This window comes from Populus nigra, chromosome 17, assembly GCF_951802175.1.
Source record: "Populus nigra chromosome 17, ddPopNigr1.1, whole genome shotgun sequence".
Lineage (NCBI taxonomy): Eukaryota > Viridiplantae > Streptophyta > Magnoliopsida > Malpighiales > Salicaceae > Populus > Populus nigra.
The window spans coordinates 10,085,038-10,112,176 of NC_084868.1; the positions used below are offsets into that span (position 1 = coordinate 10,085,038).

The 27,139-nt window shown below is 33.8% G+C and overlaps 3 protein-coding genes and 1 pseudogene across 4 annotated transcripts; 2 read left to right on the top strand and 2 right to left on the bottom strand.

Annotated features, from left to right (window-relative positions):
• Positions 1-861: 861 nt before the first annotated feature.
• Positions 862-2,838, bottom strand: LOC133677623 (uncharacterized). Its single transcript, XM_062099732.1, has 3 exons — positions 1,746-2,838; positions 1,374-1,453; positions 862-1,242 (listed from the first exon to the last, which is right to left on the bottom strand). Exons 1-3 carry the CDS (start codon positions 2,634-2,636, stop codon positions 1,149-1,151), a joined length of 1,065 nt encoding a protein of 354 aa, XP_061955716.1. The 5' UTR covers positions 2,637-2,838; the 3' UTR covers positions 862-1,148.
• Positions 2,839-8,464: 5,626 nt separating this feature from the next.
• Positions 8,465-11,152, top strand: LOC133676739 (DNA-3-methyladenine glycosylase). Of its 2 annotated transcripts, XR_009835656.1 has the most exons (7): positions 8,465-8,809; positions 8,933-9,004; positions 9,099-9,222; positions 9,785-9,855; positions 10,490-10,547; positions 10,630-10,856; positions 10,981-11,152. XR_009835656.1 is itself a non-coding variant. In XM_062098469.1 (6 exons), exons 1-6 carry the CDS (start codon positions 8,516-8,518, stop codon positions 10,791-10,793), a joined length of 783 nt encoding a protein of 260 aa, XP_061954453.1. In that variant the 5' UTR covers positions 8,465-8,515; the 3' UTR covers positions 10,794-11,152. The 2 variants fall into 2 exon arrangements, 1 of the variants encoding a protein (XP_061954453.1); XM_062098469.1 differs by having other exon boundaries at positions 10,630-11,152.
• Positions 11,153-11,935: 783 nt separating this feature from the next.
• On the bottom strand, positions 11,936-15,247 carry LOC133676737 (gamma-tubulin complex component 3-like). The gene is made up of 3 exons (XM_062098468.1): positions 12,857-15,247; positions 12,277-12,712; positions 11,936-12,170 (listed from the first exon to the last, which is right to left on the bottom strand). Exons 1-2 carry the CDS (start codon positions 15,133-15,135, stop codon positions 12,418-12,420), a joined length of 2,574 nt encoding a protein of 857 aa, XP_061954452.1. The 5' UTR covers positions 15,136-15,247; the 3' UTR covers positions 11,936-12,170; positions 12,277-12,417.
• Positions 15,248-15,631: 384 nt separating this feature from the next.
• Positions 15,632-26,493, top strand: LOC133676740 (pre-mRNA-splicing factor ATP-dependent RNA helicase DEAH10-like; annotated as a pseudogene).
• The last annotated feature ends 646 nt before the right edge of the window (positions 26,494-27,139 follow it).

Consider the following 27,139-nt stretch of genomic DNA (forward strand, 5'->3'; position numbering starts at 1 on the left):
ACTCCTCTCAAGCTTTAACTACATCCAAAAAATCTAAAACATACCATGCACTCAAACTTTCCATTCTCTTTAAGAATCAATATCCTGTTTCCTCAAAAGTCAAAACCTGCACCATGTTTTTCCCAACAGCTCTTTAATAAAAAGGTTTTCCTAAGCCATCAGCACCAAAAACATGAACTCTAACTATTTATACATGGTTTTCATTTCCTCTCAAATCCAGGAAATGTGTCTCTCTATACTCTACAGCATTGCATGCTTAGGAAATCAGTAACGCATCATATTTGACTGCATTGTACTGGCAATAAGATTACTTGACAGAACTTTGTGTGCAAGTCATACAGCCGCTACCTTATATCACATTAAAAAAGGAACATGACTGCAGAAAATCATGCTCAACAACCACGGTATTGAGCTTTCATCTTCTTGAAGCGCATTATCCAAAATAAACGGAAGATTTCCAGCATAGCAGCATGAAGGACACATTCTGTATCAAAATGTGCAAGACCCTACCTATCATCACTGGGCACTGTCCTATCCCAAAAACTAGCTGAGAAACCAAACAAGCTAAACAACTTGCTCTACCCGCGGTGATCAAACTCGAGATACACTAAACAAAATATATAAGAAAAATGTCACTTCAAGCTACTGAGTTTCTACATCCATCATTGACCATTAAAAACCTTCCAATTATCATGCGACAACCAAAACCCAATTACCAGAACATTCATTGCAGCTTATCAGCTATAAAATAAATAACATTATAGATTACATCGGATTAGCTAAAATATATTATCACAATTGTGAAGAACATCTGTGAATGCAAGCAAACAAAGGAACTAATGTGCCCACAATTGAATCCAGTTTTCCATGAAAACAACAGCACGAGATTTGAAGCAGTTAAAAAGGTTTGTTACTTTGACAGATTACAAACACGGTAATTGTAACAAGCTTGCTCAATAGAGCATTTTGGTCATTAGAAAACACGAGTGACATGACATGCAATTTAATAAGATTACAACTGTATGGACTGAATTATCAAGGAAAGTCTTTAAAAACCAAAACAATCCCCAGGCATTCAGTAATTCAGATTTCATTGCTGAAAGATAAATTGATGAGATTCTACACTTCAAAGAAGCTATGAAAAAGACTCATACGCCAAAACCAAAAACTGCCCGTATCTTGTTTAAAATAAGATCGCGCCATCCTCTTTCAGTATTCTCCACCACAGTTGCATTCCCATACCTGCATCAGGAACAGTGGTGACCAAAAAAGAAAGAAAAAAGGATCATGAACCCAAAGAACAAGAAAACCAATAAAACTTGAATAAAATCATTAGAATGACAAAATAACTACTTCAAAACACAAAAACAAACCTGTCTTCCTCGGGTATATCAGTATGCATCACCTTCACTATAGTAACCCTGGGTTCGGGCTCATCAAAAGTAATTCTTACCTGCAATCACCATCCAAATTCATTCAGCTAACCTATCTTCCACTCAACTATCCATACCATCCTACTAGTTATCAATCTTCAACAATTCACAAAACAATCCTACTCGCAGCAAAACAACCCCTAACTATGCAAAAAGTGGTAGGAAAAACTACAAACAATCCATTCAATTCAGCAATTTTCGCCTACTCATCACCAGTCCAAGCCAACAATTTAAGAGCATTCAATAGCATAAACAGTTCAAATTTCATTCATTCAAGCAACCAACATTTCAATAGTTCACTGTTTAACTCACCTTCGAAACAATCCCATCAGGCCAGTTCCCAAACCTCCATTGCTGTACAATCAATTTCCCCTCTTGCAACTCCACATTCCTCCCCGTCACCGACCCATCAAAAATACTAAACTCCCCTCCAACCTCTTTACTAATCCTCGCATTACTCTGAGTAAACCCCTTCCACCTATTCTCATCCATCAATATCTCAAACAAATCTTTCGCTCTGCAACTAAACTTCTCCGTCAAACTAATACTCTTAAACCCCTCTTTCTTCCCCTCTTTCTTCACCTCCTTCTTCACCTCCTTCTCCACCACCGGAGCCACACTCCCCGCATTCTTCACCGACGCCCCAGCCACCGGCTGCCCCCTTTTCTCTACCTTCTTACTCTCCAATTCCTCCTTCGCCGGCCCACCTTTCGCCATACTCTGCACATAAACTCTAACCTTCTCCTCCACCACCGGCTTCCCTTTTGAAAACATTGCATCTTTCAAAGTCTTCCCAATTGGGCCTTCATCTTTCACCGTAACACGAATCTCAGGATCTTCATCAGCGTTCTCGTCGGAAATATAAGGAATTTCAACAGATCCATCTACCTTCAACAAACTATTCCCTTCACTATCTTTCGCCTCGCCTTGCCACGAAAGAACCACGTTCAATTCATAACCCGGGATTACCTTCCCCTTCCGGACATTAACGTAAGCTTCTCCCTCGACCTTTTCAACCTTGTTGATTTTGATAAAGAGGTTTCCTTCCCCGTCGAGGACTTTGAGGTTGTTGAGGAGTTTGGAGAGAAGATTTCTTGACCATTCTAGACAGTCTGTCTCAGCCCAGTGCCAGTTGTGTACGTTGGCACCGTCTGGCCTGTCTTCTACGATCCAACGTTTGTCTCCTTCTCCGTACTTGGCCATTGACGATTCTTGAAAAAAAGATCGTTTCTGGTGTGGGAAATCTGGGTGGGAATGATGGAGAGGGCGATGTGGTTTCTTGAGGGTTATTTAATTATTATTATTATTTCATTTAGAAAGGTCTAGAATTTTTTAGGAAAAAAACAAAAGAGGAAGAAGAAGAAGAAGAAGAAGGGGGGTGATTGTGGAAAGGTCTAGAATGCTGTTGTGTTTCGTTAGGGTTTTATTGTTTGTAGTGGCCAGCCACCCACTTGGTTTCTCGCCCGTTGGGCCTTTGGGCTTTTTCGGGGAAGATTTGTCGTTGTGAAGATAAATTTATATTTTAGAATTATTTTGTTTTGTTAACTGAATTTGTTGTACTACGGAAAATAGTTTTCTTTTAATTTAATACTTAGAAGTGTTTTTATTTATTTTTGTTTTTTATTAAAAAAAAGGAGGGGGAGGTAAGGTTTTTTCAAACTTTAAAAAAATATTTAATTATTGTAATCTTATTTTTAAAAAAATCATGCAACTTAAATTATAGACCGAAATATATGAATAATCTGACTTAAAAAATAATTAGAATAACTTGATTAAAATTTTTTAACTTAGTCATTTCAAGAATTTTAATCCACTATGCCGTCAAGAATTTCAATTAATAATCTGACTTAGAAATTTTAGTTAGAATAACCTAAGATTAAAAAATTTAATCTTCACTACCACTATAGCATCAAGAATTCCAATTAAAAAAAATAAATTACTAATTTGAGACAAACTTGGAATTAGAAAATTAAAAAAAAAATGAATTTAGAGGACGCACGTAGCTATTCAATTGTATGATAAAGTTGGAGAAATTATTGTGCTTGAGAAAGATAGGAAGCAACCATCTGGCGAATTCTAGAGAGTTCCCAATGACAAAGTTGTTTATGCTTGAACTCTGTCGATGAATCATCCACCATTTCTTGTGTCTTGATCAAGACAAAACAAAGTGAATGAAAATTCAGAGTTTATAAGAACATGTTTAATGGTAAGAGTTTAAAATTAAAAAATTTGTTTTTTTTGTGATTTTAATTCGAGTTTTGTAGTTGTTAATATGATGATCACCGAAAGTTTATATTGTTGTTAACTTCGAGACTCATGAGATTAGTCAAGATGCGCGTAATCTGATTCGGACATCCATGCTAATAAAAAAAGATTTAGAGTTTTTTTTTAAGATTTTAAAAAAAAACAAGAACAATTCATTTACAAATCATAAAAGGTGTTAGGGATTCTAAATGTTAATGATTTAACAAAAAAAAATCATTTTTAGGGAAGACAATTCATGTTGAAGTTGAATCATACCTGACTTTTGCCCAAGAGAAAAGAGAAGAGAAACCGAGCCAACAAGGAAGAGAAATGAGATTGATTATAAAGATAAGATTTTGTTTTAATTTATGTTTCTGATTGTGAATGTGCTTGACTGAGTGATTCAACTTATTTTTTGTTAAAATTAAAAAAAATATATTTAAAATTATTTTTTTTTATATTTTTATATTGTTTTGAGGATCCGGTATAAAAAATAATTTTTTAAAAATAAAAAATATTATTTTAAAAATAAAAAATATTATTTTAATATATTTTTAAATAAAAAAATATTTTAAAAAACAACTATTACTATATTTTTTATCATTTTATAAAAAAAAGAAGAAAATCAAAATCTATGAACACTCTCTTATTGATTAATTGATTTGTCATTTGAGTCAGAGTGATATTATATAAGAGAAATTTTTATTTGATTATCAAAATTTAAATTTTATGCTCATCTAGCATGTAAAGGCTAATCTTTAAAATTAAAAAGAGAAAGTGTTAATAAATTCAAATATGAAGAGGAACAGAGTAATTTCTTCTTATTATATAAATTCAAATATTGATTGTGTTCTTTTACTTTTTAAATAGTATGTAATAAATATAGGTTGTTTAGCATTGAAGTTAAACCTGTTTTTTATTAAAATTTAATTTGTTTTTTATATTAATTACTTTTAATATTTTTAAATTATTTTAATGTATTGATATCAAAAATAAATTTTATAAACTAATTAATAAAATAGACCAAATTATTTTTAGTATTTGTTTTTGGCCCCTTAAGCAGTTTTTTGTTCCAATCGCTAACAAATTAAAACGTCACAGTATTGAACCTATGCTCGATCTTTAAGGATAAAATGAAATTTTTGCAATATAGAAGAATTGACAGATTAGGGACCAGATTGTCATTGAAAACAAGAGTCCATTTTCATCATTGAATTTTTTTGTTTTCTTTTTTGGTTAATGTTTTTTTATGCTTTGACATTTTAGTCCTAAACTTTATTTTATTTATATTTCAATTTTAAATTTGAGATAAAAACTTAGTTATAAAAAATTAGAGAATGAAAGAGAAAATGATCGATTGATCATACTCTAATAACCAAAAAAATTAATTTTGGTATCAATAAATTTTGATTGACGAGAAGAGTGTCGTTAATATATTCTTATATTATTTATTTTTTTAGAAAAAATAGATCACGGTTTGAGAATTTTGTTGATCCATAATGGTTTTTCATTCTATTTTAAGTTTATAAAATGATTTATTAAGGTTTTTAAGGTGTTTCTTAAATATTCTTGATAAAAGGGGTTGGAAATAGATATTTTAATCTAAAAAAAAAGTTAATGCCTGACTTTTTAGCCACCTGATGGCCACAAATTCACCAAAATCAACTCATCATCTACTTATGTTTAGCAAGTTGGGCGAATGATCCCATCGTTCACCTATTTTCAGAAGAAAAAAAGAAGAAGCAATGTCAGGTACGCGAGCCTGACCTTTTCTCTCACGGGCCAAACATGCTTGCCCATCGAGGCTCGAGCTCTTGACTTTTTTTATTAAGGCATTTTTTTTACATCAATTTTAATTAAAATTAGTTAGAAAAAATAATTAAAAATATACTTGTGGTATTGTTTTGTTAAATATCATTCAATTCTTAAATTGTTTTTAAATAATACCATAACATTCCTTTTATGGTATTAGGAAACGTTTTTTTTGTACAGGCCTTCATGATCTTTTTTTCCCTTAAATTTGATTCCTCGTCACTGCTATAAATATCTATTTTAATTTATGTATAATTAAATAAAAAAATATATTTAAAAAAATCTCCGTAGAGAAACACACAATAAGTATATTATTTTTATGCTTTTTTAATATATTTGAGTTAAAATTATCAAAACATATTTTCCTATTGAAATTTGTTCTTATGATTCTAATAAGTTGTTATTTTAAAAAATAAATATTCTGATAAAATAAATGTAATACAAAAAGGGGAGCACATTAATAAGATAAACTAGTTTTTATTAAATAGATTCATTTTTTATTCTTATTCTGAATCATTTGTTTTTTTTTAATCTTCATTCCAACTCCTTCCAGTCTTTATCAGAAAGAACATCATTAAAAAAACTATATTTTTTGTTGAAAGAAATAGAAAAGGAGAACTAGAAATTTAATTTGTTTTAATGGAATTTAAATTATATAAATTTTTATTTTAAAACAAATATTCTAGTAAAAAAGTTTTTTAAAAAAAGAAGACCAACAGCAAGGTGTGACTGCTCATCTATTTTTTATTGTAAAAGTAATACCGGCAAGAAACTCTAAATTGAATTCAATTAAGAAATTATAATAAAATCATTTTAAGTATCAAGAATTAAATTTAAAAAAGAATTCAATATCTAAAAATAAAAAAAAATCAGAAAATACTTATTATTATTTTTTTCACTCTTCTCCATCTTGTCAAGAATAAATATATACCACAATTATAACCTCAACTACATCACCACCAAAACACTGTTCTCTTCTCTTCTCGTCATATTTTATCTTGTTTGTCCTCGATTAGCTTGTATAATCTTGAGAAAATAAAATCTTAAAAAAGGTATTTGAATTTGATTTTTTTGAGTTGTTTGTGATGATAAAAGTGAAGAAAAATGGAGGTGGAAAGAGAGAGTAGTGCTTGTCATAGTCGAAAGATGTGAGTTTTTTGTGGTTGAAAATATCTAGAATATTAAGAGAATTAGAAGAAATAAGATAAAATTGATAAATGTAATATAATAATAAATTAAATTAAATTAAATTTAGTAATAAAATATTTTTTAAAACATATAAATTTATCTTATCTATTAATTAAGTTTAAATTAAGTACAACTCTAAAATGCATGCATTTTTTAGCTTGCAAGACTCCACTATTCATCTTCTCATGTGGATGAGCTATGAAAAAAAACATTTAATTTGATTTTTAAATTTTTTTTCTAATAATTTAATCTTAATTGAATATTAATTAATTTTGATTTCTTGTGAAATGGTGGGATTGAAAGAAAATGGATCGAAATGAAAGACACCAAACATGAATGACATGCTATAAGTTTCACAAGTGATGCATTTTGGTCCTTGAACTTTAAAAATTACGCAAACTATACAATTTCAATACCTCAATATTTTTTCAATTCAATTAGGTATAAAAAATTATTTTTTTTATTTTTTAGTCTCTAGTTGAGAGAGGAGAGAAAGAGATCGTCGAATTCTAGTAGTAAAGAGAAACAATTATTATTGACACCGATTTAGACAACCAAAACAGATAAAAATTATGTCAAATGATTTTATTTGATGAGGAGAATTCGTATTAGATATTTTTTACCTTTAAAGTTCATGAAATAACAGATATGAGTTCGGGTTGATTTTGGTTTTTAGGCCATAAATAGGTTTATCACAGTTTCTACAATATTTTATAGGTATTTTGGGTAAAAAATTGGTTGAAAAACAGGTTTTTGGGTTAAAAAACTCAAGCCTTGATTTTTCAAGTACCATAATGACTGAAATCTGAGCAAATCAGACAACGCGTAATCTGATTTTTCTTTTTCAAAATAATTTAGGGTGAACAATTGTCTGCCTCAGGTGCAAACAAAAAAATTAGAGGTCCATTTGTGAGGGCCGTGATAAAATAAGTTAAGCAAATTGACTTGACTTGCAAGGATCAACAACGCCTAACCTTTGTTTTTTTTTTTTTCTAATTGTTTTTTAAATTAATAATTTTGTATTGTTTTTTCTCTAATTTTTTAATTTATATTTAAATTTGTATCCTTTCTTTCGTTGATTTTATTTGCAAAATCTCATTTAAATGACGTTTTTTTTAGTTGTGTATTTAAATTTAAATTTTTTTTCTTATTCATTTATATTGGGTTTTTTTTTTATCTTTTGTATGTATGAATTTTATTTTTGGAAATGAAAAAAATAATTTTAGATAATATTTCTAATATATACAACCTTACATGGTTTTTTTTATTCAATTAATTTCATTTATGTTTCTATTTCTATTATTGTTGTTTGAATAAAAAAATTATTTTAATAAAAAAATTTAACAAATATAACCAGATAAATATCTCGTATTTAAAATTAAATATTTTAATTTATCTGTCTCTTAATTTTTAAAATTTTATTTTTATGTATCATTAATAATTTTTTTTTGCTCATATAATTTTTAATTTATTTAATTATATGTATGCATAAATTTTTTAATTTTCACTTAAATTTTTTAAACTATAGAAACACTTAAAAAAAACTTGAGTATATGATTTTTTTATATGAAACTTATAACTAGTTAAATTTAGCAGTCCATTAATTAATTTTTTTTTGTTAATTTTTTGTTAATGTTTTTAGATGATTTTAATATATTAATTTTAAAAATAATTTTTTTTTTAAAAAAATTATTTAATATATTTTTAAACAAAAAATAATTTAAACTAAAATCGCGAACATAATTCCCAACGTTAATACTGTAATTAAATTCAATTGCGTCGTTATAAACCGCCAATAAAAGTCTAAAAGCTTAAGCATCGATCAATCGAACTGTTCAATGAAGAGAACTCAGCGATTCAAGCGAGTCTCAAAACCCAAGAAATCGATTCCAGAGAGCGAACCCGACGAAGACTCAGCTGCAAATCGGTCAACTCAGCTTCTGAAATCCATAAGCACTAGAGTCAAACCCAAAAGGCCTAAAATTCTTTCACTTCCACCCTCAACGTCATTGACTTTTGATCAAATGACAATCTTGCCCCGTGAATTCTTTCAAATTGACGCTCTTGACCTAGCTCCTCGTCTACTTGGGAAGTTCTTGAAGAGAGACAACGTTGTTTTGCAGATTACTGAGGTAATATAGTTCAAAAGTAAGAATTTTGAATTCCTGGGTTTTCTTTTGAATGTATTTTGTTAGCCTAGCCGAGATGAAAAAAATGAGCAAATGGGCATGTAATAAAGGAATGATCTTTGACAGGTAGAAGCTTATAGACCGAATGACTCAGCTTGTCATGGTAGATTTGGGATTACAGCACGAACTGCTCCAGTTGTAAGATACGCTGCACTTTTTATTTATTTTGAACATAGTTTTGGTTTGGTTGTATTAATTGATTGTTGTGTTTCATTTGTTTGATTGGATATAGTTTGGACCGGGAGGGCACGCTTATGTTTATCTTTGCTATGGTTTGCATACAATGCTCAATGTTGTTGCGGACAAAGAAGGAATTGGTGCTGCTGTGTTGATTCGTTCTTGTGCTCCGATTAGTGGTAATTTTGATGTAGCTTTAACGAGTAGTGGCATTTGAATTGTTTTTTGTGAATGCGCTTTGAGTTGTAAATTAGTTCTCTTCTCCTTGCTTTGTATTACTGGCTTCCAGGTTCTAGCCCTTTGTCTCAGTGCAGGCATTTCGCGTTAATGAAGCCCTCCACACCCTGGAATATGATATTGGGCACCCATTACTTAATTTAGCACATATTGAATCTGATATAGAGGAACTGTACAGGCACTGTTTCGGTATTTTGGATGGTTTACTGGTAGTTAATATGGTTATAACTGAAAACTTTATGGAAGCAATTATACAGCTCAAGAGGGTATCACTTGAATGAATTTCACGAAGGTAAAATTATAACAGCTTAGGTCTAGATAAAAAAAATTCACACCAATAACTATCTGAATAGCTCAGATTAGAGAAACTATGTTTGCAACTGCTACGACGATTCAAACTAATCGCTACTTCCCTTTTGTTCTTGATGAATTGTAGCTGCTCATCATATGAAACTGTGGAAAAAGCTTGTATTGCGTCTCTCCTAATCCAGTTTGACATGGCAGGGATGGATACCATTCAGGAGCGACGCGGTCAGAAAACAGGGAAGCCTGCTCTCCTCAATGGACCTGGCAAGGTCAGTTCTATTTCATCGTCCACGTTTCACACTTAACATACATTTGACTGGACGGCAACTAAACAAACTTGTGGAATTGTCATGATTCAATAATAAATTGTGTGATGAATGTTATGTGGTTCTACATGTATGGTGATAACTTATAACTTTTTATTGCTCATTGATGTCTTTGATTAACAAAAGAATTTGAACTTACTAAGATTAACTGTCTTTAATTATGGAAAAGGTCATCATCCAGCTATGATCTCAGTGAACTGGGGCACCTATGTTGAACTATTTTTCATAGTTCTTCTAAATTCCATAAATGGTAACAAAAACGTGTTCCATGTTTCAGGAATTATAATGGTGCAATGGCTCATTTTAATTTCCACAACCAAGTGTTTTTAAGAAAAATTTGCAAGTAGTTATAAACTTGCTAGCATGTATGAAAGTTAATGTTGATTAAAATGTTGGCATCATCCTTCAAATAGCTTTCTCATGATATATGCTGGGTTAGTTTTATTACAGAATATCACAAGTAGTCGATTGCTGTGCATAACATGTTGGAAAGTACTCAAGATTTAAGGCAAATGGAGCATGCTTTCTTCTGTTCGGTAGATCTTCTCATTTGCTGAATCCTTTATGTGCCATCTAGGTTGGTCAAGCACTGGGGATTTCTACGGAATGGTCTAACCATCCCCTTCACTCTCCTGGTAAATTTTCTAGTTGCCCGCCCTTAATCCGAAACTCATGAAATTCACATGTAACTGAAATGAATAAATGGACATGGCTCAGGTGGTTTAGAACTCTTGGATGGCCCAGAACCTGAAAAGATACTAGTCGGTCCACGTGTCGGCATTGATTATGCTTTACCTGAACATGTAAGTGCACTGTGGAGATTTGCCATTGCTGGTACTGCCTGGATAAGTGCTCCCAAAAACACTCTAAGACCGCCCTAGTATTGAAGCAGCAATGTGCTATGTGAAGTTGGGAGCAAGAGAGAACCCTTTTGTCTTAAATTGGTAAAGTATCTCACCCCTGCAATGTACACGTAATTTTGAAGGAAAATGAGACGGCATTTTTTTTTCTTTCATCAAAAATGGTATGAGTTTCCCTGTTTCTGAATTGTACATAATGACCACGCAGAAAAGCACATGTTCATCAAGTCTTTGAACCTATGCAAGGGGCCAAGGCTGTCCGAGTCTCCGAAAACCTCGTTTGTTGTTTCTCATGGATTCTCTAATCCCAAAAATTATTGCAACTTAATTACTTACTCCTCATGGTTTCAGAAACTATTATTAAATCCCTCTTCTTCTTTTTTTATCTTCATTTACAGCTTAATCTTTTGTCCTTTTTATATGCTTTTTTTATCATTTTTTTATGATTTTTTTTTGTTTTAAAAAATAGAAAATGTAAAAAATAAGTTGATAGGATAGAAAGTTTGACAGATGATTTTTTTTATAAACAAAATACCATTAAATTAAGCATTTATCAACAGTAGTCTAATACATATTTAATTGTTTTTTATACTATAACGAGTAATTAATTTGTTTTGATAAACTATAAGGATTGAATTATAATTAACTCTTATATATACAAGTCTACTTGACATCTTCTGCTAGAAAATGCTAAGAGAAGACCCTAAACAAGACTGTCATTAATTTATACAACGACTAAAACACCAATCCACTCTTTGGCATGCGAGGAGGTGCTCCCTTGTCTGTGTAAAGTCGCCTTTATCTTTCTCCAAGACTTCAACTGGCTATTTGCTGTCACCTCATTCTAATTCTCCAACAACACAAGCCATCTATGTGGGCATGCGGAGAGCCATTTTCTAGTTAGTAATAATCAAATAAGGGCAAATCTTTACGATGATTATTGTTTAAACAACAGTCTGACCGTTCTTTGCCAGCAAGAAGCATATTGAGATACTGTGGCATGTTTTCATTCCCTTGTGATAAGAACACAGTTTTCTTTGCAAGGACGGCTTCCCAGGAACACAAGGAATTATGATATGTTTATTGCAGCTAACACAAAGTGCAGCCATCCCAACCCAAATAACCAGCAAGTATCAAATGTCAGGGTTGAAAAAACAAGCAGATGCTAAAATGAATTATATATCAAAATGCTCAACATTTGGGCAATACATAACTATGATACAGATGCACAAGCTCAGCATAAACAGCTTGCAACAATAAGAAGAAACGTGCCAACAAATAATTGGGTTATAATATCCAAAATGTTTGCAGTGATTTCAAGAACTCCTTCGTGATATAAGATACCTTTGACATGATCGCAAACTTTCACGCAAACCCTTGGAAAGGAGCACAAACCATCTGATAAGATAAAAGATAATATCAGACTCCTGGAAAGAAGCGAAAACAAAATTATTTGAATGTGCTAATTTGATTAAAGGATTGAGCAGCTATTTTCATACAATACCTAAAATCAAGCAGTGGAATATAAAGGTTAATCCTGGCGTCAGCAAGACACTGCATGACTCTTCACTCATTGTGCAGCAAATAACTGAACTCTGCTCATGCCTCGAGCAATGGATTAAACTCAGTTGTATTAATAACTTTGCTATGATCCAGGATGCAACCGACTATAAAATTCTGCAAAGTCAAGCCGAAAGAAGAGGAATTTCAAATCAACATGTTGCTGCACAGGCAACTGAGACAAGAAACCTTCGAGCAACACAGTATATTCCTTTGATATTGCTTCCAGTTCCTGCCCCATATTTTGAAGAAATTCACCAGCACGTTCTTCTAGAGCTTTCCTGCCATCATTAAGCCACGATCCAGGCTCTGAAGATTTGTCTCTTGTCTGCCTCCGTGATCTGTTCTTGTCTTGAGAGGATAAAGAGGATGCCCTCGTTCTGCAGATGATAGGAATAATGAGTGGTTGGACACATTCATCAAAGGAAAAAAAACTATTCAAATATTGGCATTGACATTATGTATTGATAATGCTAGCATTCATTGACAAAACAAAATCATTAAAAAACATAGCAGATTTTTACCTTGTTTGAAACTCATAAATTCCTTCATACAACCGATCAGCATGACTTCTGAAACGTAATATAAGGTCAAACAAGACAAAGAGTGACTTGTAAAGGGATTGGGATCGTTCACCAAGAAGAGATTTCTCTACTATTGAATGGAGGTACTTATCATGTGCTGCAAGTAGATCATCAAGATCCCTCGCTACTTCCATCTCATTTGAGAAGTTAGACCATGAAACCTCCAGAACTTCAAACATGATATAATATTGCAAGTTTGTTACAAAATGATTCATCTGATTCCAAAGGACCTGGCATCGTCTCAGTGTTGAAAGTAAGTGCAACTTGACTGCATGCTGCAGCTTGGTGAAAGAATGAGAAGTAATACAATTAGGTTTCATTGTCTTCCACGCACCAATAAGAGCATGCTCTACTCGCCTCAGCTTCCACAGGAAATTAAAAATTCTTAAATATCTTGCCATAACAGATTCTGTAAACACTGTGTCTAATGGTACTCTGGCATCATATTCCAATGAGAAAACATCCCAGCCCCTATCTCCAGTTCCATGTGGCATCATCTTCACCCTTAACCTATCTAATATGTCACGATCATCATATTGAGCATTAGATGAACGAATTGCACTTTCCAGCAACCCTGCCAACTGGAATGAACTAATTGTATTAGCAGGCTCAGAAAGTTCCTGCCCAACAATATCCATTAAATACTGAACAAAATCACCTTGTCCCAGAAGTAAATAGCGCTTGATTGCAAGGCAATGTTCTTTGAACTTATACCTCGTGTACATAACATCCAACAGATGCTTATCGATTCTTTTTGCTGCTTCAACAACCAGAGTTTCAAGTGCATCAGTTTCACCATATCCAAGACTCCCTCTTCTAGTCGTGGTCCCAGCAGCAGCTGCAGCCTCCGTTGTGGCATCAGCCCAACCACGATCATCACAACAGACACGAAGAAAATTTATTGACTTCCCAGTCCTTAAAATGCGCTGAGCAAGGGGTTGTGAAATGAATGAAGGAAGCATCCCCGCATGAAGCCTGTAACCTTCCCTCCAGAGTGCCTCAGCTTTCACTGGCTGACCCACAACAAAAAACTCAGCAAAAATATCCTCCAACTGCCCTTCCAAAACCCAACTCCTAACCATTTCAAAAAGTGGTGAACATACACATCGCAGTAAGCTCCTCATGAACTCATTCACCAATGGATCTCCATGCTTGGCATGCAAATGTATAGCCCCAGCCATCGCCCCACCCCTCAAAACTCTGCATTTATCAACCAAAACAGCCATCAACCTCATTTTCACTATTGGCTCAGCAAACCAAACCAACAACCTCCTCAATGACAAATAATTACCCGAACTAGCCGTCTCTGAAACCAATGGAATTGGATTCATCGCCTGCGCTTCAAGCACAGCCAACAACTTATAATAATCCAAGAGCTCATTCTGTAAGGCAGCACAAAATGCCTGCCCTACAGTTCCCACATCTTCATCGGTAAACCGATCCATACTTTCTGAAATATACCCCCTAACTTTCCTAAACAACCATCCCAACTCACACAACTTCCTAACCATAACCCTCGTACCTCTTGGAACCTTAATTGAATCCAACAAAACATACCCATCAACATTCGCATCAAACTTCACATACTTCCCATCAATCCCTTGACAAGCATATAACACATCTCTCACTAAAACCTCTTCAGACACCTCGTTTTCCTCTTTAATCAAATTAACAAACTCTCTAAAAGCGATTTTCCGCAAATTCTCAGGATCTTTAGTAACGAACAAAACCCCATTATCATAATCCTTTTCCCCTCTCTTAAAATTATGCGAAACCCGTGATTCACTACTCAAATCAAGCTCATTTAACCCCAGGTTAGTTAACAAAGGCGATGGATTTGGCGCATTCTGTGCAATTTTTTTATCTTCAGAAATGATTTTGAGCAAATAAAGAACTGCCCATTTGTTATTAATACTTCCCGACCCCGTTTTGGATGCAAATTTGTTGTATAATTCAGAAAAAGTGAGAGCTTGAGAGGATTTACCTTGAGTAGCGAGACCACGCTTGATTGATTCAGAGATTGCGGCGGCATCAGGCGCAATTGAAGGGGTTAACCTGCTGGAGAGAATGCGGATTGCGTAGCGAAGAGAATTTTGGAAATCAGGAGAGTTAGGGTTAGTGTTAGAAATTGGAGGTTTAGGGTTTTGTGGGTTTTGAGAGAGTAAGCGATTGACTAGTTCTTTGACTAGATCTAAGATTGTCTGCTGGTCTTCTTCCATTTCTGGAATTTGTTTTTTGAAAATGAGGGAGGAGAGAGAGTGAGGGTTTTGAGGGCGAGAGAGGTTTTTTTTTTGTTTGTTTTTTAATCGGCGGGGAAATGTAGAGTTTTTATATTTTTTAAATTGGAGTCCTTAATGTAGTTATTGAAAATAATATTTCTTATTTCTAAAAATTTTAAATTTTTTTTATTTAAAATAATTTTTTTATATTTTTAAATTAGTTTAATATATTAATATCAAAAATAATTTTTAAAAAATAAATAAAATTTTATTATTTATAATTTTATTTTTTAATCCAAATTAATAATATATTATTTTTATAAAACTAACTTAATCGAAACTATAACATTAACTATTAAATTTATTTATTTTTCAAAATAAACTTGTTATATCTAAATATTTTAATAAAAAATAAAACAAACCCGTGGTTGTGAAGCTCGGGCATCGGCCCAGTTAAAAGATAAATTTTTTTTTTTTTTTTAGATACTAGAATTTAACATGGTATCTCTCACGCGCGCGGTATGCTTCCTTTAAAAGTCTTTTCTTGCAAAAACACTAGGCATCAGCCAGAAAGAACGATCTCGGTGATGGGGCGGCACTGCCTCGAGCCAAGTGTTTTCCTTACTATAAACACCGTATTTAATTCAACATCAAATGGGTATGGCCTTCTTTTCTCCCTTTAACACCTGTACTTACAGTTGTAGCAGTAGCATGGTCTCCTTCAGTATCATTGATGGTGCCTTAGTTTGCTCCAGTCACATGCCTGGTGGGAATCCTCGGCCTTCTATCGTCGAGTTTAGTATGAGGTTGAAAAAGCACGAGATCGTGTTACTTTTGTTCGAACAAATGGAATTGGTAGGAATCATATTATTTGTACCCTTCATATCTTGACGAATAATGTGTGTTTCTTGCATGTTGTGTGAACTTTGGATTATTTAGTTTGAAAATCAATTTGCAAGTTGAGTTGGTGAAGAGTAGAAATATAACCAAGATATGAAATTAGTGGATGAAATGGTGGCAATAAGGTATCTAACCTAATCATAAAATGAACCTAAAGATTGAGAATATTGGGTTGTGTATTAAATATTGCTACATGATGGATGGATATCTTCTGCAATGACAAAGTGATGAAGCTAGAAAGCTTTTTGATGTGATGCTGAGTGAGTGTGGTAAACCTTGCATCAGTGTTTAGGGGGCATGCTTCAGATTTGATGACTTGCTCGACTTACTCTACAATTTCTTTATCATCTTTCTTGACGTTGTAAACACTTATTCTTGGAAGTCGAAGCAGATAGTAGTTTGTTGCTGAATTTACGTACGCCTGAGAAATTATAGAAAAAAGTATTAGCAACAGCTGTTAATTGGAATCTGTTAGCACAATTCATTTTCTGATCGTTCGTCTTTGTAAGTAGCAGTAGTTATCATCATCACCTACAGTTACTTCTCTCATCCCATTACATAAATAGTGTCTAAACAAACGATAGTGATAGTGTGTAAACCCTGCTATTAGAAACAACAAAACTATAGAAATCAACACCCTCTTATTAACAACATGTTCATTTTATTTCCGCATAGATGGCAACACAGGTGGATGAATCTACCATCAAACTTAATCCAAGAGTGGTGGGGAATGCCTTTGCAGAGCAATACTACAATACCTTATCCAAGTCTCCAGAGCTGCTTCATAACTTCTACAATGATTCGAGCCTGATCAGCAGGCCAGGCTTGGATGGTTCAGTGTCTTCTGCTTCAACTTTAAAAGTAAGTTTTGTGTAACGAAAATTTTATAGTTTACCTATGTAGCTTGTTTGTTGACTTTAATAACTCCTCGGCATGCGATAACAGCACTATTCATGTAAACTCAGTCACGCTGAAGCCATTCTTTTTGCTTTGATTGTTTTCCATTAATCCCTCGATACTCATTTTGTTCTCTTAAATTGTTCTCTTAAATTGTTCTCAAGCTCTCCAATCAACCTCGCAGCGCCGCCGATGCTATTTCCAGGTCCTCTCTCTACGCTTTTTTTTTTTTTTTTTATGAGTTTGTTTTCAGGTTAGTAAATTAGAGAAAAGAAAGAGGATTCCATTTGACTTCCGATCTCGAAAGATCTTCAATGAATTTAAATTTCTAGGAGCTAATTGAAGTTATTACCTCCTCTTCTTTTTTTTGAAATTCTGGCTGAAACCGAAGTGATTTATGTATTGCAATGCAGGAGTGAAATAGTTAAAAACCAGAGAGAGTCTCTACCGATTGCTTCAGGTGCTTTTTTAATTCCTAGATCTTTAGAAATATTTCAGGTTAGATAGAACCAATGCTTCTCTCTGACCTTTTTTTTTCTTACCTAAAAAACAAATTCACTTATCCAGTTAAGGAAAAACTTGCCCAAGAGGTTAAAAGCCATGACGTTTTAATCATCGTTGGTGAAACTGGAAGCGGAAAAACAACTCGTAAGTTCTTTAATTTTGCAGTACTATTATTTGTTGATGTGAGTGTAAATCTCTTATCAATTGAATTTATTTATTTTTGATTTGTAGAGTTGCCTCAGTTTCTATTTAATGCTGGGTTCTGTCCCAATGGAAAAGTTATTGGGATAACACAACCTAGGCGTGTGGCGGCTGTCACGGTTGCTAAAAAAGTTGCAGAGGAATGTGGTGTTGAGTTGGATCTAAAGGTTGGATATTCCATTAGATTTGATGATAAGACTTCCAGCTCAACAAGGATCAAGTACATGACCGCTGGATTGTTGCTGAGGCAACCAATAAGTCTGCTCAGTTTTAGGTCCTTTGTTGTTAAAAATGCTGTATTGTTTCATTTTTATGGAGCTTTCTAATAAAGTCTTGTACTCTTTGATAGTTTGTGTAGATATTGTAAGGGTTAGGGTTAAAGGTGCTGCTTGCTGTGTGCTATTGATTGCTGATACTGGTTCATTTTTCATGTGAAGGAGTCAGTGTTCATAGAATGATCTGGTCAGAGAATTTTTTAATATTTTCTTATTCATTTGTAAATGGGGCATTTGCAAACATTATGTTATGGGTATGTTGAGAGAGCCAAGTGTTTGAGAGAGGAATGATGAATCTGTAGGCTGAAGATGACAAGGATAGTAGATTTCAGATCGTTGCAATATGAATGAGCTGATGGAATTCTTGATGCACTTACAGGGAAGCATTATTGGATCCATATCTCTCTAGGTATTCAGCAATAATTGTTGATGAAGCTCATGAGAGAACTGTCCACACCGATGTGTTACTGGGCTTGCTGAAAAATGTGCAGAGAGCAAGGTTGAAATCTGTCATTGACCATGCTGTTGTCAATAATAAGAAGGCCATCAATGGCATAACGAAGGAGAGTGAAAAAGGAGCCGAATGCACCAATTTTCTCAAGCAGTGCCAAAGGAAATTTCCTCCATTGAAGTTAATAATCATGTCTGCCAGTTTGGATGCGCGTCTTTTCTCAGAGTACTTTGGTGGTGCCAGAGCTGTTCATGTTGAAGGCCGTCAGCATCATGTGTATATTTTATACACTTCATGCAGAGACAGATTATGTAGATGCAGCCTTGATTACCATATTCCAGGTCATTATCCATCAACCTTCATTATCTTTTAAAGTTTTGCAGTTCTGAGACTTTGCATTCAAGCTTTTTGACTTTCACTTTTGACCACCAAAATTTTCAAATTGTCAAACCTTTCAATGTCCCCATTTTTTTTCATATTCAATGCAGTTTTTCATGTTTGTTGGTGCCACATGTATAGCTGAAATCAAGTTCCTCGGTTCTATTCTAGAATAGTTCTACGTGGAAGATGGAAATCAATCTTTTTCCAACTTTTCACACAAAAATTAAAAAATTCCTTTTCCCTCAATTGACCCGAGTGTGATTGATTTGTAAACTAATACTCGAATGCTTCAAATGGTTCTTGGACCCTTATGATTTTCTTTCACAAATATTTAAGTTCATTGTGCAGTTTTTTTATATTGCTACTACTAATTGTGCTAGATCCACTTGGAGGAGGGCCCAGGTGATATTCTTGTGTTCCTAACTGGGCAAGAAGAGATTGAAGGTGTTGAGAGACTTGTACAGGAGCAACTTCAAAAGTTACCAGAAGAAAGTCGAAAGTTGTTAACTGTTCCAATATTTTCATCTCTTCCATCAGAACAGCAAATGCGAGTTTTCATGCCAGCTCCAGCTGGACATCGTAAGGTAGCTTAATGATATTTTTGAGCTATCCTCTATATAGCACTTGAATTGGTGGCACTTAGAATTGACAGCCACAATGATGATAATAATCTGAAGTTTACTGGCATCATCTCTGAAAAAAAATGAAATGCATGAATCTTAGTGGCTGGTTATGTTAACTGGTAAACATAATTATTATTTATATATCCATTATAATTCATCTCTACACACACACACACACACAATCGGAAATAGATGTATGGTGAGTGGATACAAATAATTCATATGTAACACAGTATTTCTAGATGCTTTCGATCTCTATGCTACACATTAATGGATTTAATATTTTACATGTGCCTTAAACTCTGATTTGATTTCCGTGCGATCATTCAGTATTCTTAATCATAGCACTTTGTAGGTGATATTGGCAACAAATATTGCTGAGACATCAGTGACTATACCTGGAATCAAATATGTTATAGATCCTGGATTCATAAAAGCACGTTCTTACGATCCGGTCAAAGGGATGGAATCATTGATAATTATTCCAACATCAAAAGCCCAGGCTCTTCAAAGGAGGTAGGCATGCTGAATTATGCTTGGGTGAAACAGAGACTAATACAAAGGCTATTCAGTTTGAGTTTAGTGATCAACTTTCAACGAGATTTAATTCGGTTCTAGTTACTAGATTCCTCTTAAATTTGTACGATTCACTTTCTGTCAACAAATTGTTACCTGTAATCCAGCCTGCCTATACATAAGCTTGTTTATAACATCTGAGTGATTTTCTTTCATGGTTATTTTGACTATGAAACTATCCATGCTCTGTTATAACCATCTCCTTGGATTTTTTATTTTGGTCCTATGCCATTGGGTGCATCCCCCCTCCCTCTCTATAAGCGCGTGTGCCATCCTTTACATGAATTTGCATGTTTGGAAGCTTAGAATTGGTTGAATGCATTAATTATCTAAACGGTTAGAAATAGATGTTTGTTTTCTTTTGTTTATTTAGTTTTCATTGAACATTATTTCACACACACACACTGTCTCCATCAAATGGTGTTTTTGATCAAATAATAATCAAGATTGACAAACATTTTGTTACTGCAGTGGACGCACAGGCCATGAAGGACCAGGGAAGTGCTTTCGACTCTACCCAGAGAGTGAATTTGAGAAGCTTGAGGATTCAACAAAGCCAGAGATCAAACGGTGCAACCTCTCTAATGTTATTTTGCAGCTCAAGGCTCTAGGCGTTGATGATATTATAGGATTTGATTTCCTGGAAAAACCATCAAGGTGAATCTTCAGATTTTTTTTCACAGTTCCATTGATTTGGTGCACCATTCTCGTTCTGCATTTGTGTTGCTAGTAGCAGATGATTGTAGATTAGTTACCATCATTAAGATTTTAACCTAGACGGAAATTCCCCACATGTTTTTCTGCTTGACTATGGACATGTCTTTCTTTCCATAAAGATTCAGTTTAGCCACTTTCTCATGCCATCCCCTTCAGCCTCCTCTTAGGGGCTTCTTCTGGTGTATGTTGCATCTTCAAGTCTCCTTCAGTTGAACATGAATTCAGCCCATATTTACTGGTAGAGCCTGAGGTCAAGTTACCTATTGATTTGTATTGTATAGTATAGTATAAATAACCATTTGGGAATATACCTAACATTTTTAAGATGTTAAAAACTTAACAAATTGATTGTTTTGCTGGTTCAGATGCTGAATGTTGGATGTTATAATTGGGTTAATCCAGGCTGGCTGGCCATCTATTTGTGTATAGTGAGGGTAAGAGATAATATTCTTGTTTGGTTCATGCCCGTGGCAGATAACCTTATTTATTGATGTTTACCTGGTAACCTTATTTATTGATGTTTACCTGGCTTGTAATTACTGAAGCTGTCTGGTTGAATAGAGTTGTTTCCTCTGTACTGTCTCTAGGGACCTGCATTTTTTAAACAGATCAGTAATCCTTTGTTGCTGAATGTAACAGGGCAGCTATTCAAAAATCGTTGGAGGAGCTGTTTCTGCTGGGTGCTTTGACAGATGACTGTAAGTTGTCGGATCCTGTTGGGCATTAAATGGCTCGGCTTCCCTTAGACCCTGTTTATTCCAAAGCTCTCATCCTTGCTAGTCAGTTCAACTGTTTGGAAGAAATGTTGATAGCTGTTTCAATGCTCTCTGTGGAATTTCTTTTTTATAATCCTCGTGAGAAGTCAGAAGAGGTATGTGCTTATCAATTGCTTGTTATATGTTTCTAAGATGAATAGTGACTGGACAAAGTTCCTCATCTGTACTAAGTCAAATGCTAAGTTATTTCACCATGGCATCCAACAATAACTTTGTTCATGTCATTGTCTGACATGTTACGAAATTGCCATTATTGCGGCAAATACTCCACTTCACTCTCAACCTCACTCTTTTCTCTCTTTGCAGTGCTGCAATGGCAGCCACTACTTGCTACCCTTGGCAGCCCACTCTCATATTTCTCACATCTTTCTGTGCACTCTCTCTCTCTCATTTTGCCTCTAAATGATACCTCTATTTATAGGCTTCAGTGGCAAGCTCCTCTAGCACATTTGTCAACATTGATGAGACAAAAAAGCCATAAAACATGGCACCAATTATGCCACAACATGTGCTTCCACTTTGTACAGGTGGAACAACTCATCTCCCACTTGGTACAAAGTGGAAGCACATGTTGTGGCATAATTGGTGTCACGTTTTATGGCTTTCTTGTCCCATCAATGTTGACAAATGTGCTGGAGGAGCTTGCCACTAAAGCCTATAAATAGAGGCATCATTTAGAGGCAAAATAAGAGAGAGAGAGTGTAGAGAAAGATGTGAGAAATATGAGAGTGGGCTACCAAGGGTAGCAAGTAGTGGCTGCCATTGCAGCATCGCAAAGAGAGAAAAGAGTGAGGTTGAGAGTTGAACCGAAAGTGGTGGTGGTGAATTAACAAAAGAGATTACCCGATAAGAAGGCATCTAAAGGTTATCATGGTGGTTGATCTAGATGAAGAAGTCGCACACATTTGCCCAATTATGTGTGCTGAATTGTTAAGTGAGGATGAACTCAACATGGACTTTTCACACAGGCTCTGCTCCGAGCTTCATCTGAGAACTCTTCTTCTCCTTGCACCTGTCGTCTCATTACAGTACCTATAAATTATGAATAAGAAAAACATAAATAAACAAGATGAGAACATAAATATGATATAAGTTAACTAAGAGTAGTAAAGGAAATGAAAAGCATAAACAAAAGATTAATGAAAATAAAACTTGAATGTTACAAAGAAAGAAAATGATCTTGATCTGAAAACCAAGATGCCTAAATGAATGACAAACGCCTCTTTTTATAGGTTAAAATTCAGAACTATTCATTTGGTAATTAATTATTGATGTAGTGGCCAACTATTGATTTAGTAGACTTGGTAGACAACAACACTCAAGCATTTTGGCTAGATGAAATGATATTGATACAATCATAATTTGGCAAAGTGTTCCTTATGAAAGTTGTTGGCAATCAACTTCTTTTTCCACCCACAACATTTCAGAGCATTTGGATCACTACAGATCGAGATATGGCTAAAATATTGAGTAGTGCTTCTGGTGGACGTGGTGGATAGCCCTCAAGCTCTTGTCTGAATGAAATGTCATTGTTAACATCAGAATATGAGCAGGTGGTCCTCATGAAAGTTGTTGGAAATTGTCTTATTTTTCTACCCACCAAATTGACGTCATTTTGTCTTCTAGAACTTCAGCTATGGGTAAAATAATGTCAAATTTGGTGGGTGGAAAAATAAAATAATTTCCAACAACTTTCATGAGGACTACTTGCTCATATTCTTATGTTAGCAATGACATTTCATCCAGACAAGAGTTTGAGGGCTATCCACCACGTCCATCAGAATCACTACTCAGTATTTTAGCCATATCTCGGTCTGTAGTGATCCAAATGCTTTGAAATGTTGTGGGTGGAAAGAGGAGATGATTGCCAACAACTTTCATAAAGAACACTTTGCCAAATTCTGATTGCATCAATATCATTTCATCTAGCCAAAATGTTTGAGTGCTGCTGTCCACTAAATCAATAGTTTGCCACTACATTAATAATCAATTACCAAATGAATAGTTCCAAATTTTAGTCTATAAAAAGAGGCATTTGTCATTCATTTAGGCATCTTGATTTTCAAATCAAGATCATTTTCTTGCTCTCTTTTTGTAATATTCAAGTTTTATTTCATGTTTTATTTTCATTAATTTTTTGTTTATGCTTTTCATTTCCTTTACTACTCTTAGTTAACTTATATCATATTTATGTTCTCATCTTGTTTATTTATGTTTTTCTTATTCATAATGTTTAGTAAAGTTAATATTGTCAAGGTGAAAAGGTTTCACTAATGGTGTTAGAATATGTATAATATAAACTCAACATGGACTTCAATGTTTATAACCAAGAAAGTTTGTTATTAATATCTCATATCTTTTTATCTTACTAATTCTTAATACCTTACTTGTTAAATGATTAATCTAAATTGGTGTTGTATAACACTTGGTACAATAAATGCTTGATCCTTCATAGTCTTCGGCCGACATCGTTGTTATGAGAGGAACTTGATTTGTTGTTAACATAAGTTAGCATCATGAATTTCTGATAACATTTAAAAGTATGGTATTACTAAAATAAGATAATTAATATGGTCATGTTAAAAATTTATAATGAACTCTTAGGATAAATCATCCGATTGGAACCTCCTTTGTGTGTGGTTTCTAGTTGAGTAATAAAAATAGTTTATACCATACTTATTTCTAAAACCATTAGTGAATCCTAACCTTGACAACTGTTTTTATCATTGTTTAATCCTTCAACCTTGATAATATTAACTTAGCTAATAAGTGGGGATGAACTCAACATGGACTTTTCACATAGTCTCTGCTCTGAGCTTCATCTGGGAACTCTTCTTCTTCTCCTTGCACCTGTCATCTCATTGCAAAATGTGGATAATTCCTTCTCCTCTATTGTTGTAAATCTTGTTCTCTTCCTATATAATCAAATTGCTTCTCCTGTGGATGTAAGTGATTTGCCGAACCACGTTAAATATTGTGTCAGTGTGCTTAGTCTTCAATGGACAACTATTAGAACATCATCGGTTGGAATTCCCAACATTGCATTGTCTAGCTAAGTTATCATTGATGTGTGTGATAAAAACTGGTCGAGAATTATCTATTATGTGAGCAAAGTCAATGGGAGACTAGGTGTTCAGAGAATGATTGGAACACTGATCTAGGTAGTTTTTAATAGTACGGATGACCTGATGAGAATTTTCATTTTTTTTTTATTTCTTTCTACTTTTTTCTTTATATACATATTTTCTGGGTTCTAAATGTTCCAGCACTTCTGATTTCTGTGTGATATGTTATTCGTTGCTAAAGGACTGTTGTAGTTTCTGAATCTCTTCAAACATTGTCAATATGATGTTAGGACTGGCTTTTTTCTATTCTTGCATTGTATTATGCTACCTACCCAAACCCGTAAAACCTTATGTTAAAAGGCATTTTCTCTCTCTCTTGGCAGGCAAAAACTGCAAAGAAGTTTTTTGCAAGTCCTGATGGTGACCACTTTACTTTGATTAATGTTTATCGCGTTGCTGATGAACTTTTACAGAAGAGAGGGATGGAACCTGGTATAAAAAAAATGAGAAAAATATTAGATTCTCTATTTTTATACCATATATCCTATTTTGACACTAAGAAATGAAATGGTTTCTAGAAATTTTTCGAAATAGAAAATCATTTTTCTAAATTCATTTGTAATAAGAGTCGAGTCTTTCGTACCAAAAATTTTGTTTCATACCGAAAATTAGATATTTCAGGGGACTCTAACTGAATAGGTTTCTTTTAATAGAATGGAAAAAAAAAGGAGCATGGGGTAGGTAATCTATATTTTCTGCCGAATCACACATGTTATGCTCCTCTATATCCTAGGTCTTCCCATTCCTTCATCTGGCTTATGTTCTTCATGTAGCATTCAGACCAAATAATTCTATGAAATTACGTCAATATTTCCATATATTAGGGGTAATGTAGGAGACATTTCTATTTTTCACCTTTAGAATTCTCACTGCTTAGTTTTCAATTCGTCTCTGACCATCAAATGAAATGTGAATAACCCGTCCTCCTCTCTTTAAAACAAGGGGCGTTTCTGGTTCTGACGGTGTTTGAAACAATTTTGTTTTCTCCATATTACTATATCTTTAGAGTCAATAATTTTAAATGAGGAATTACTAAACTTAATCACTTGCTGCCTTTACTCTTCAGTTTTCTGTTGAGGACTATCCTGTAAAGGAAAAAATAAAAAGATACTGAGAAAATGGTGCCAGGAAAATTTTATTAATGGTCGCTCACTAAGGCACGCTTGTGGCATTCACAGGTTGTTTACCCTTTTTTCTTCCTCATTTCCCTTAGGTTACTTTACTTTCTGGTAGGATTCACTTATAAATTTTAATTTCAATATGGATTCTATGTTCAAGAAATTCTCGAGACTCGACCTATTGTGATCTTTATTAGCTAGCAATCTTGATTTAAGAGGTCATTTTCCACTGCAGCCAGATTAGAGGACATGTTGAACAGATGGGTCTTCCTATTTCTTCTTGTGGAGAGGACACTCTTCAATTCCGTAGATGCCTTGCTGCTTCATTTTTCCTTAATGCAGCTTTGAAGCAACCCGAGGGAACATACAGGTATTATATCTCTCTATATAAGCTCAGACATCCATTTGCATTTTCCTTCAGGATTCTTTCGTTTTTCTATTATTCTCCCTTGTTAACAAGTCTTTGGCGAGTTCGTCATGGCATCCACCTTCTCTTGAAATCCCTTTTCATGTCATGTCTCGCTTTCCATTCTCCTACATCAAGACCCTCAAATTTGCTGAAATGAATGGCAGGGCTTTAGCAAGCGGTCAAGTAGTGCAGATCCACCCTACTTCTGTGTTGCACCACTCAAAGGTGGAGTGTGTAATTTTTGATGAACTAGTCCAAACAAGTCAGAAGTACATTCGCAACACAACTAGAATTGATTATTTGTGGTTGACTGAGCTTGCTCCTCACTATTATGCAATGCAGGGTTGAAGTTTTGGTATGAACTCTATCAACTAATATTTTAATTACCTTTTTTCTTTTTTTAAATGAGCTCTATTGTTTTATTCTTTTTTTTATTGGATTATCTTTTACGAAGGAACTGATTTACAGGTTTGACAAACTAACCTAGATTAAACTTTAGTTGAACACACATGCTTTTATAATCTAACATGATTTCTATAACTGTAAGGGATTTCTTTTAATGAACAATAATTGTGTGGAGGGGGGGTATACTATTAAGAATTGTGATTTATAATTGTTTTGATTTGTTTTTGATTGAGTTATTTTAGTTTCATGATCCAGATCGTAGATTTGACATGTTAATTCAAGTTAACTTGGGTAATTTTTTTAGGTTTTTTTTAATTAATTTTTTTCAGTTTCATTCTTCAACATTCATTTTAATTTTAATAAAAATTAAAGTTTGTAATTTGTTTATGGAGTTATCATGATATTATGATTTGATATGCAGATGTGTAAGTTAATCCGAGTTGACCCAAATTAATCTAATATGTTGTTGTTTCAATGTTTATTAAAAAAATCTCATATTAAATATTTATTTTGATTTAAAACTATACTTTTACATGTTATTTGGGTTGTCTTTGAAATCACTAAGATAACCAAGTCATATTAAATTAATTTTTACATATTTTGTTTTTATTAAAAAAAATATTAATAATACCAAAATATTTTTTAT